The sequence below is a fragment of the Mauremys reevesii genome, linkage group 6 (assembly GCF_016161935.1).
Source record: "Mauremys reevesii isolate NIE-2019 linkage group 6, ASM1616193v1, whole genome shotgun sequence".
In the NCBI taxonomy this organism is placed as follows: Eukaryota; Metazoa; Chordata; order Testudines; family Geoemydidae; genus Mauremys; species Mauremys reevesii.
In genome coordinates, this window is record NC_052628.1 from 40610263 (window position 1) to 40623050 (window position 12788).

The window sequence follows — 12788 nt, forward strand, 5'->3', positions numbered from 1 at the left end:
AGGAATTCAGGAGTCTCAGCAGAGTATTTGCAGAACTCATGATGCATTGTACAATCAAGGGTGCTAAAATCCTAGCTATGGCCCATTTCCCTTTAAGCATGCCTCATTACCATTTGCCCACAATCTGTTCACTGTAAAAGTTACTTAAGGTAAAACCATCACAACTTTCACATAAAAATAAAGATATGTTTAGATTAAATAAAACAATTGTTTTAATTGTTTTTTATACACAAGAGTCAATCTTTTAAAACTGTATTTTTCGTAAAATGCATTTTTCGCATACAATACAACCAATTAATGTAGGTCATTCTTTTAAAAATATTAACTGTACTGCAAGCTGAACAGTATAAAACATGCCGAAAAGAAAGATTAAAATTCTCCATGTTTTTTGTAATATCTTGCTACATCATGAGAATTATTGGGGAAATTTAAGCACAATAACGAGGGTTATTAAACTTCACTTGTTTAAACATTTTCTTTTTCTCATTTTTAGGTCTGTGGCACACCTGAATATATAGCACCAGAAGTGATATTGAGGCAGGGTTATGGCAAGCCAGTGGACTGGTGGGCCATGGGAATTATCCTTTATGAATTTCTTGTTGGGTGTGTGCCATTCTTTGGAGATACACCAGAAGAGCTATTTGGACAAGTAATCAGTGGTAAATATGACCATGAAAAACTGAATTTCTTAACCTGCTGAAACCTTAATCAAAAAGATATTTAAGAATTTACTAAAAAGCTAGCATTTTTCAACTAGTTGTGCCAAAAATTTAAAAAAAAAATGAAATCACTCATGTTACCATACTACCAGCCATCAAAATGACGGGTGAAATTTGAACGAAAAACTGACCTTGTATTATACATCAGTAATGAGTTCAGAAATGCAATAACACGATAGGTTGTGTTTCTAAGTACACTGTTTAAAAAGAAAATAACTACGGTATTAATGGTTGGACAGCCAAATAATTTGACTGTCAGTCTTTCCAGGCATTGTACCAGAGAAGAAAAGGTTAATGAGGACTGCATTTGCAGAAATGGAAAAATACCTAATGGCACAATGAAGAAATTAACAAAAATGTAATAAAACCCTAAAACAAATGTCTCACAAATAATAAATAATGAAAAAGAGAGGGAAACGAATTCAATTCACAGATTGTTAATGATTTCATTGGTGGTTGTTATAGTGTAATGTTATTTCTGTAACAGCTGTTCTTCTTTCATTTAAAATTCAATAACCTTTTAGATCTTAACCTGCAGACTGACCCTAAGTATTGTCATGCAGCTTGTGGCAAAACTAAATGATAATTAAACAGAATCTCTCACTATCCTACCTGCTGTTTCCATAAATTTCCCAAATGCATAGATGTAGATTGCCTCTGTTTTATGCCAAAAGTTCATCAAAATGACATCTTTGTTACTGAAGGTCTTCCAGTCCATTTTACAGTATACATAAAAGGTCCACTAGCTAAAAAAGGGGAAAAAATCCCATTTAGTATGTAAGGAGGTGTTCTGTTATCATAGCACTGTTCTCCATCTCTGACTTTGCAAGCCAGGCATGTTTGTAATCTTTAATGAAGTGGATTTGTGAATTGCCGGCAGTATATGACCTCTTTATACAATATCCTAGCTGTTTATGGATTTATAACCATGCTGTTTTCTGATATGATACACCAAGGCCTGAGTGGCAAGGGGAATCAACTGTTTAATTAACACAAGCAGCAAATGCTGGCTTTGTTCTCTATGCCTTACGGCTGAAATGCATATTCATGTTTTATTTTATCCAAATCAGATTTAAACTGCAGTAGAAGCTGCAGGCAGACAAACATGGAAATAACTCATGGATTTTATTGCATTCACACACACACACACACACACACACACACACACACACACACACACACACACACACACACACACACACACACACACACACACACACACACACACACATCTTTAGGCTGCTCTCTTAGATTGTGGGGGATGGAGAGATATTTTATTATTTACAACAATTTAAAAAATGTATTTTGAAACTTTATAGTCCATGTTCTATTCTTTCTTTTTATAAATTAAATTGCCACATTTTAAATCTGAGGCCCTGGTCCAGTTGATACATAAGCTTGTGATTAACTTTGTGTTTGACTACTCCCAATGACCTTATATGGATGATTCATGGAAGCATTTGTAACCTCAGCCCTCTTTTTCATTTTATTTTTTTTAGATTCAGATTTTGACTTTTTTTTTACCTGTATCAGATTTTTCCTTTCTGTTTAATTGTAATTATTTTATTGAAGTCATTCTTATTGCCAAATCATATGTATTGCTAAATCTTATTGCCATCATACTCCTTTCTGCAGTGAAAATAGCCAGGTCCACATGCATTGCACAGCCATGGAACTGGCTGTAGAATCGAACCCTTGCCACAGTTTTGTTCTCCAGGCTCCATTGGTGAAGTCCTGACCCCACTGGAGTTAATGGGAAAGCTGCCATGAACTTCAGTGCTGCCACAGTTTCACCTTAAGTGTATGTCTACCAGGGCCGTCCTTAGGATTTATGGTGCCCTACATGGGCGCCGACTTATATGGGCTCATGGGGCTTTAGCCCCAGGAATATTTACAGTCAGGGGCTCTGCTCCACCAATAGTTGGAGCTAGGTTTCGCCCCTTTTAAATCTCAGCCGCGGCCGGGAATCAGAGGGCTCTGGGCTGCCTGCAAGCGCGGGGAGCCCAGAGCCTTTTAAATCCCAGCCGCGGCCGGGAGTCAGAGGGCTCTGGGCTGCCTGCAAGCGCGGGGAGCCCAGAGCCTTTTAAATCCCAGCTGCAGCCGGGAGTCAGAGGGCTCTGGGCTGCCTGCAAGCGCGGGGAGCCCAGCGCCTTTTAAATCCCAGCCGCGGCCGGGAGTCAGAGGCTCTGGGCTGCCTGCAAGCACGGGGAGCCCAGCGCCCTTTAAATCCCAGTCGCGGCCGGGAGTCAGAGGGCTCTGCACTGCCCCAGGGGCAGGGAGCCCAGAGCCCTTTGAATCCCAGCCGGGGAGGCGGCTGTGATTTAAAGGGCTCAGGGCTCCCCACAGCTGCCAGCAGCCCAGAGCCCTTTGAATCCCAGCCCCTGGCCGCTGATTGCCCCCTCCCCAGACCCTTGCCCCAACTGCCCCCCAGGACCCCCACCCCTTATCTAAGCACCACTGGTCCTTGTCCCCCGATTACCCCCTCCCGAGACCCCTGCCCCTAACTGCCCCTTGGGACCCCAGCCCATATCTAAGCCTCCCTTCTCCTTGTCCCCCACTGCCCCCTCCTGAGACCCCACCCAACTTCTCCCCAGAACCCCTCTACCTGTCCCCTGATAAACCTCCTGGACTCCCATGCCTATCCAATTGCTGCCTGTCCCCTGACTGCCCCTCCGAACCTCTGCCCCCTCCAACCCCCTGCTCCTTGTCCCTTAACTGCCCCCCGGAACTCCCTACCCCTTCTCCAACCCCCAAACTGCTTACTGTGCCACTCAGACCAGCGTATCTGGCTCCGTGCAGCTCCAGACAGTTGCTGCCATGCTCCCCCATGGAGCCCACAGCCCTCTCCCACCCCCAGCACCTGCCTTCCAGATTTGAACACCTCAAAATTCAGGTGTGCTCAAGCTCGGTTTGGGCAGCTTTTACTTCATTTCTCCCAAATCAGTTTCCCCTGCAAGGTGCCAACTGAAGGTGTTGGAGAACAGAGAGATCGGGTGGCCTCCTAATGCCTGGAAAAGAGACAAAGGCCGGAGGAGGGAGTGTCAGTGCCTGTGCGGACTTCTGGGAAGTGCACGGTGTGGAAGGGGATGCTGTGATGCTTTGGAACAACTCCATACAAAGCCAGTCAGGACTCTGGGGGAGCCTCCTCTCTCAGAGCAGACTGTCTCCAGGGCAAGAAGCTTACACCTTCCCGGGTCTGACCTCGGAGCATTCAGCATGCCCTTCCACATCATGCACTTTCCACAGCGAGTCTGCCCAGGCTGGTCCTGGGGCAACCAGAGGTCCCTGCACCCCAACTCCGCAGTCAGATGTGACTCTCAGCCAGACAGTAAAACAGAAGGTTTATTAGATGACGGGAACACAGTTTAAACAGAGCTTGTAGGTACAGAAAACAGAACCCCTCTGTCAGGTCCATCTTGGGGGGTGGGGAGCCCAGAACCAAATTCTGGGTCTCTCCCCATTTCCCCAGCCAGCTCCAAACTGACACTCCCTCCTCTGGCCTCTGTGTCTCTTCCGGACAAGGAGGCCACCTGATCTTTGTCCCCAACACCTTCAGTTGGCATCTTGCAGGGGAAACTGAGGCACCCATACAGTATTCAGAGAAAATATTAAGGACATTCCCACTTCATCACAACAGGTGCAACAAAATATAATACTGTATATTGAAGTAGGCAAGTGCTGCTTCTGACTTTCCACTTTTAATTGACCTTTGTAATCTTGTGGCACTGATGCATTGTAGCTTCATTTTATATCGGCTTTCAGAGTGGGAGCCAGGGCCGGCTCCAGACCCGAGCACGCCAAGCAGGCGTGTGGGGCGGCATTGTCCTGGCAGGGCGGCATTTGGCTCCGGTGGACCTTCCGCAGTCATGCCTGCGGGAGGTCCACAGGAGCCCCGGGAGGAGCAGACCTGCCACAGACATGACTGCGGCGGGTGCGCTGGTCCCGCGGCTTGGACGGAGCTCCCGCAGGCATGACTGCGGATGCTCCACCGGAGCCGCAGGACCACGGGACCGTCCGCAGGCACTTCTGCCCCGGCCGCGGGACCGGGGAAGGGCGGCGCAAGCATCATCCAGAGACGTCGTCGCCGAAATGCCGCCGCCAAATTTCGGCAGCATTTCGGTGGATGTTCATCCACCACCACGGTCCTTCATCTGGCGGGCGCCAGACGAAAAAGATTGGGGACCACTTCTCTAGGTTCCTGCACTTTGTCATTAGTTGCTCTTGTTTTTCTATTTTGTTAAATTTAGTTCCACTCAGCTCGCTGCCAGCTGAGTGAATGGAACCCCAACCCAACAGCGGGTTGAGTGGGTCAACCAGGGTCTCAGCCGCCAGCCTGCTCAGCCTGCTGCCAGCCTGGGATTCCTTGGGGGTCCCCAGGCCAGCAGCGGGTCCTGAGTGGGGCCGGCGGCCAGGACCCCGGGTGGCAATGGGGTAGCAGCCAGAACCCCAGAGCAGTGGCAGGCTGAGTGCCGCTGTGTGCCATTAAAAATCAACTCACGTGCCACCTTTGCCACATGTGCCATAGGTTGCCGATCCCTGCTCCATACACTAGTAAGGAGATGAGCATATTACAGTTGTTGGAGGGCTCTATTTAGCAATAACAGGGCTATAGGAAAGTCAGTCAACATTTTTTGTTTCTCTGATGAAAACTGGCCCACACCCTTCCCCTTACCAAACTTGTCACAAATAATTGTCAACAACTTAGTTTTCTGTTTTTGGCTAAGATACTGATTTAAAAAAAAATTGAAATTGAATTCAGGATTGTTAGCAAGCATTTTTGGCAAACAAATTTGTTAAATGACAATCTAAATGGCAACACAGCACTGCTTTCATGCCTAGTTCACCCCCCAGCCTGCTGGTCCAACAGCTGCAGTAGAGGAGGAGATAGGTGGAAAACTGCAGGACCCCAAAATCCACCTCTTGGGGTGCAGAGTGGCAACAGCAGCAGCAAACTCTCAGGTCCGATCACATGCCAATGGGCACCACCGCCAGCCCAACAGACCATGGTGAACTTAGCCCAGCATCTGATCTCAGGGACGGGGCACCCATGGAACCACTGCAGCTCATCCTGCCCTGTGCAGCTCCCTCTGGATGAGATGAATCACTGGCAGCCCAGGGGAGAGAGGCACTCCCCAGCTAGGGTGACCAGAGAGCAAGTGGGAAAAATCAGGACAGGATGGGTGGTGGGGGGGAATAGGAGCCTATATAAGACCCAAAAATTAGGACTGTCCCTATAAAAGTGGGACATTTGCTCACCCCAACCCGCGTCCTGATTTTTCGCACATGCTATCTGACTATTCCCAGCCCAGCCCTGTGCGACCATTCCAATCCTGGCTGCCTACCGAGGAAGTGAGTTACTTTCACTTTCATTCCTCAGCAGGCAGCCAGCCAGCCTCCCCCCACCCCCAGCACCTCACCCAACCCAGCCCTGGGAGAGAGAAAGGGCGGGTGCTCCATGGGGCAGTGGGGAGAAGAATGGACATTATGGGGGACAACAAAGGATACTGCCAGAGCCGCAGAGCCTGCCTCACCTCATGTCAGGGGAAAGAGTCACACTCACAGGGGAGTTCCTTCCCCCACCCCTCCTCCCTTCCCTTCCCAGCAGCCAATCCCCTCCCTCAGACTGTGCTGCATTCGGCTCTCTCTAGGACCCAGCAGCCTGCTCTTACGTGCTCCCCTGCTTCCCATCTGTCCAGGCTCCCAGCAGAGCGGTGGCCCCAGGGCCCAGACCTAGTGGTGCCCTAGGCGGCTGCCTGTTCTGCCTATGGCTAAGGACGGCCCTGATGTCTACACACCTGCTGAGAGGTGTAATGCCCACACAGACAGATGTTCACACTAGCCCTCTTCAGGCTAGCACCTAAAAATAGCACTGTGACATTGGGGGCTTGGGCTTAGCTGCCTGGGTACGTACCCAGGGGGGTTGGGCAGGACTGTACTCGCTCAGCTAGTCTGAGTTGCTGCCTACACCGCTGCAGCCACACTGCTATTTTTAGTGCACACAAAGTTACCGCGTGTATGTCTACCTGCACTGGGAATCCAACCTTTCGGCTGCTGTGTACACATTATCCTTAGAGCAGAGCTTCCTAAACATTTTTTGTCAAGCTCTCCACTTCAGAGATTCATGTCCTGTGCATGCCGCCTGTACCCGCGGGGAGAGGGATGGCCGGTACCCACGGGAGAGGCAAGGGGTACTCATCATATGGAAGCTGAAGAAGCCGCCTGCTGTCTTCACAGTTGGGCAGTCTCGGCTGCCTCCTATGCAGCAAGTGAATGGGGTCACTCTGAAGGGCCGAGCTCAGAAAGGGAGCTGAAGGCTGCACCTCACTGGCTGTTTGCCAGGCAGAACTCCCTCTTGACCCCAGCCATTCAGCATGGCCCCGGCTTTGTCCGGCAGGGGAAGTGAATGGGGCTCTGTGCTCTGGGACTACAGAGTAGGGGCTCTGTTCAGCAGGGGGGTCAGTATTTCCGGGGTGCTGCCTTCTGCTCCTCGCTCACAGAATCCCTGCCAGCATCCCCATCAGAGGAGTGTAACTGCAGGAATGGGAAGTGAGACAGGCAGAAAGCCTGGTCCTGGCAGCCGAGACCTCCCACAAAGAGAGCACTGTCCACTACTCCTGCTAGCTAGAGCCCCCTCCTGAGCATGGCCCTTACTAATTAATTTGAGTTAGTTAAGATCCTTGTAACTGGTGAGCTAGACACTCCATGGTCATTTGTGGTTTATCCTTGGCTGTGTCCTGAAACAAATGTTTCGGCATGTCAGGTTACCAAAGTTCTGGTTAGCTCCAGAAAATTGACAGTTAATGCCAATTACAGTAGAAGCAAAATCTCTAGCTAAGCATTCATTTTTTTAAAAAAAAGTATTTTAGTCCATATGGATGTGGGAAAACCCCTTAAGAACATGAACCAAATGTTAACCTATGTAGTATTTTCTGCATGAGTCTGCAGAAAGCCTGAAAGAACAGATATGACTCCCCCCACCCCATCCTTGATATCTTGTATACCTCTGAAAGGTAAACATGGTAATTTAAATGTCATCTTTGTTAATTATTTAATTGTTGGTCATTTTAATAGAAAAATCCACTTTTTTATTGTGTTTAATGCAAAATCCCAAACTGCCATCCATGTCTCCCCAGGTACCTAAAGTCCCAGTTGTCCCCTATCCAGCTGCTAACATCTCTAGCTTCTCTCTGACAGCTTGTACAATGAGTCTATATGTAGATTAAAATAAATTGAATTTAATACGAAAATGGGCCCTCATTGCCGTTGTATCTGAGCACCTCAGAGTCTTTAACGTATTAATCCTCACAGTGTCCCTGTGAGATAGGGAAGTACTGTTTTCTCATTTTACAGAGACGCTAAGTGACTTGCCTAAGGTCCCACAGGAAGCCTATGGCAGAGCAGGCCCCTTGAACCCAGGTCTCCCATACCCTAGGCTAATGCGCTAACCACTGGACCATCCTTCCTCCTTATGGGTTTGGTGTTCATTTTCATATTGAAGTCATTGCAGATTCCCATGTTTTAATTTAAAGGAAGGTTGGGCAGAATCTCCAGTCTGCTGTGACCAGGGTGCTGCAGAATCCAGGAGCCTTGCCACAGAAATTAAGTCCATCTTGTCATGAAGTAGAGAAGACCTTAGTGATAGTCAGGGTTAACTGAAGTATGTTGATGGCTTTTTTTCTCTTAAGTAGAAGAGACATAGGAAAAAACTACCACTTGGCTTATAGCTCTCTAAACCGTAGGCACCAACTCTGTGGCTGGAGCACCCATGGAAAAAAATTAGCACCCACCGGCAGCCAAGCTTCCCTTCCTCCCCTCCCACCCCTGCCCATCGGCAGTCCCCGCTGATCAACTCCCCTTCCCTCCCCCTGGCTGTTCTGCAGTGTGCAGGAGGCATTGGGAGGGAGAGGAGCGGGGATGGGGAGTGCTCGGGGGAAGGGGTGGAAAGAGGTGGGGTGAGATTTGGGGGGAAGAAGTGGAGTTTGGGGCGGAGCCTGGGGCTGATCAGGGGTCGAGCACCCCCAGGGAAAATTAGAAGCTGGCACCTGTGCTCCAAACCATAAGGGCCGATCATACTGCCTTTACTCATGTGAGTAATGACTTCAGTCATGATTAGCATGAGTGAGGATTACAGATGTGAGCAATGATTGCAAGATTAGGCCAGATGTGTCCATCTTATCAGCAGTTGCCAAGGAACAGAACTGGAATTTAAACCATAACAATCTTTCAAGGGAAGAACAGTATAGCAGTGCTGAGCACAAATATTTTGTAAACACAAAAATCACTTCTGCCTCTTGTTATTAAGAGCTGTTTAAATCACACTTTGTTGCAAATAATATGAATGATGATTAAATATCTAGCTTTGAAGAATAGGTGCAGATTGTGTTATGTTTGAAAGCAATTAACATGTAACATAAAACAACTTGACTAATATGCTGTGTAGGAAAGGTCTGTTTCATTTTGACTAAGCTGATACCTAGCATCCTTTATGGTAGTGGAACGGGACTAAAATAAATTCACGAACATCTTTCTTTCATACTAGATGAGATCAACTGGCCTGAAAAGGATGAAGCCCCACCTCCAGATACCCAGGATCTGATTACTCTACTGCTCAGACAAAACCCTATGGAGAGACTGGGAACAGGTTAGGGGACAGGATTTTAAATTTTGCTCATGTGCTAGAAATAGCATCTATGTTGAACATGTTGAGGCTTTTGTTTGCTTTTTTGTTTTGCCCAGGAAACATCTGTGCATGTGTACAACATGATGCCAACTCATTAGCGCAAGAGTGTGTTTTGTTGGTTCGGTTTCTCTTTTGCTGATTCAGAGCAGTAATACTGTAGAGGGACATATATGAGTGCAGTTGTCATCTTATGCAGTTCTTATACCGTTGTTCTCCTCTCCTCTTATTCTGTTTCAATAAATAAAAGATAAAGTTCTCTTGAAAACTATCTAGTTCATGGAATTGTTAACCTCGTGAAAATGCAGACTGTTAAATAACTTAGTTGCAGAAATAGAGAGCGGTGAATCAACTTACAAGGGCTACTTTGTGTGCCACAAATACCATGACCTGGCCAATGAGCCCTCACCGGCTTCAGAGCATATGATTGCTACTTGAACTAATTACTCAAAAATGACTGCCTGAGATTGCATCATGAACTGTCTTGTTACTCTTATTCAGTGCTACTACCTTACTACGAAAAATAAGAAAATGAAAAGCATGAGAAGTTAAGGAAATAAATGGAGAGCAGTGGTGAATTCTCCATCACTGACCATTTTAAAATCAAAATGGGATATTTTTCTAAAAGATCTGCTCTAGGAATTATTTTGGGGAAGTTTTATGGCTGTACAGGAGGTCAGACTAGATGATCACAATGATCCCATCTTGTCTTAGAATCTATGAATCATAGAATCATAGAATCTCAGGGTTGGAAGGGACCTCAGGAGGTCATCTAGTCCAACCCCCTTCTCAAAGCAGGACCAAACCCAACTAAATCATCCCAGCCAGGGCTTTGTCAAGCCTGACCTTAAAAACCTCTAAGGAAGGAGATTCCACTACCTCCCTAGGTAACCCATTCCAGTGCCTCACCACCCTACTAGTGAAAAAGTTTTTCCTAATATCCAACCTAAACCTCCCCCTCTGCAACTTGAGACCATTACTCCTTGTTCTGTCATCTTCTACCACTGAGAACAGTCTAGATCCATCCTCTTTGGAACCCCCTTTCAGGTAGTTGAAAGCAGCTATCAAATCCCCCCTCATTCTTCTCTTCTGCAGACTAAACAATCCCAGTTCCCTCAGCCTCTCCTCATAAGTCATGTGCTCCAGCCCCCTAATCACTTTTGTTGCGCTGGACTCTCTCCAATTTATCCACATCCTTCTTGTAGTGTGGGGCCCAAAACTGGACACAGTACTCCAAATGAGGCCTCACCAGTGCTGAGTAGAGGGGAATGATCACATCCCTTGATCTGCTGGAAATGCCCCTACTTATACAACCCAAAATGCCATTAGCCTTCTTGGCAACAAGGGCACACTGTTGACTCATATTCAGCTTTTCGTCCACCGTAACCCCTAGGTCCTTTTCTGCAGAACTGCTACCCAGCCATTCGGTCCCTAGTCTGTAGCAGTGCATGGGATTCTTCCGTCCTAAGTGCAGGACTCTGCACTTGTCCTTGTTGAACCTCATCAGATTTTTTTTGGCCCAATCCTCTAATTTGTCTAGGTCCCTCTGTATCCTATCCCTACCCTCCAGCGTATCAACCACTCCTCCCAGTTTAGTGTCATCTGCAAACTTGCTAAGGGTGCAGTCCACACCATCCTCCAGATCGTTAATGAAGATATTGAACAAAACCGGCCCCAGCACTGACCCTTGGGGCACTCCACTTGATACCGGCTGCCAACTAGACATGGAACCATTGATCACTACCCGTTGAGCCCGACCATCTAGCCTGTTTTCTATCCACCTTACCGTCCATTCATCCAGCCCAGACTTCTTTAACTTGCTGGCAAGAATACTGTGGGAGACTGTATCAAAAGCTTTGCTAAAGTCCAGAAATAGCACATCCACTGCTTTCCCGTCATCCACAGAGCCGGTTATCTCGTCATAGAAGGCAATTAGGTTAGTCAGGCATGACTTGCCCTTGGTGAATCCATGCTGACTGTTCCTGATCACTTTCGCCTCCTTTAGGTGGTTCAGGATTGATTCCTTGAGGACCTGTTCCATGATTTTTCCAGGGACTGAGGTGAGACTGACTGGCCTGTAGTTCCCTGGATCTTCCTTCTTTCCTTTTTTAAAGATGGGCACTACATTAGCTTTTTTCCAGTCATCCGGGACCTCCCCCGATCGCCATGATTTTTCAAAGATAATGGCCAATGGCTCTGCAATCTCATCGGCCAACTCCTTTAGCACCCTCGGATGCAGCGCATCCGGCCCCATGGACTTGTGCTCGTCCAGCTTTCCTAAATAGCCCCGAACTACTACTTTCTCCACAGAGAGCTGGTCACCTCCTCCCCATACCGTGCTGCAGAGTGCAGCTGTCTGGGAGCTGACCTTGTCTGTGAAGACAGGCAAAAAAAGCATTGAGTACACTAGCTTTCTCCACATCCTCTGTCACTAGGTTCCCTCCCTCATTCAGCAAGGGGCCCACACTTTCCTTGACTTTCTTCCTGTTGCTAACATACCTAAAGAAACCCTTCTTGTTACTCCTAACATCTCCGGCTAGCTGCAACTCCAAGTGTGATTTGGCCTTCCTAATTTCACTCCTGCATGCCTGAGCAATACTTTTATACTCCTCCCTGGTTATTTGTCCAATCTTCCACTTCTTGTAAGCTGTTTTTTTGTGTTTAAGACGAGCAAGGATTTCACTGTTAAGCCAAGCTGGTCGCCTGCCATATTTACTTTTCTTCCTACACATCGGGATGGTTTGTTCCTGCAACCTCAATAAGGTTTCTTTGAAATACAGCCAGCTTTCCTCGACTCCTTTCCCCGTCATGTTATTCTCCCAGGGGACCTTGCCCATCAGTTCCCTGAGGGAGTCGAAGTCTGCTTTTCTGAAGTTCAGGGTCTCTGTTCTACTGCTTTCCCTTTTTCCTTGTGTCAGGATCCTGAACTCGACCATCTCATGGTCACTGCCTCCCAGGTTCCCATCCACTATTGCTTCTTCTACTATTTCTTCCCTGTTTGTGAGCAGCAGGTCAAGAAGAGCTTTTCCCCTAGTTGGTTCCTCCAGCACTTGCACCAGGAAATTGTCCCCTACACTTTCCAGAAACTTCCTAGATTGTCTGTGCACTGCTGTATTGCTCTCCCAGCAGATATCGGGGTGATTAAAGTCACCCATGAGAACCAGGGCCTGTGATCTAGCAACTTCTGTTAGTTGCTGGAAGAAAGCCTCGTCCACCTCATCCCCCTGGTCCGGTAGTCTGTAGCAGACTCCCACCACGACATTACCCTTGTTGTTCATACTTCTAAATTTAATCCAGAGACACTCAGGTTTTTCTGCAGTTTCATACTGGAGCTCTGAGCAGTCATACTGCTCTCTTACGTACAACACAACTCCCCCACCTTTTCTGCCCTG

General features: G+C 47.5%; 1 protein-coding gene across 7 annotated transcripts in view; it reads left to right on the forward strand.

Annotated features, from left to right (window-relative positions):
- MAST4 (microtubule associated serine/threonine kinase family member 4) overlaps positions 1 to 12788 on the forward strand; it is a 419070-nt gene that overhangs the window by 382833 nt on the left and 23449 nt on the right. For all 7 annotated transcript variants that reach the window (XM_039543759.1, XM_039543760.1, XM_039543761.1 and 4 more), the window contains 2 exons: positions 494 to 659; positions 9259 to 9360. In XM_039543759.1, the coding sequence (XP_039399693.1) occupies positions 494 to 659; positions 9259 to 9360 (268 nt within the window). The remainder of the gene's footprint in view (positions 1 to 493; positions 660 to 9258; positions 9361 to 12788) is intronic.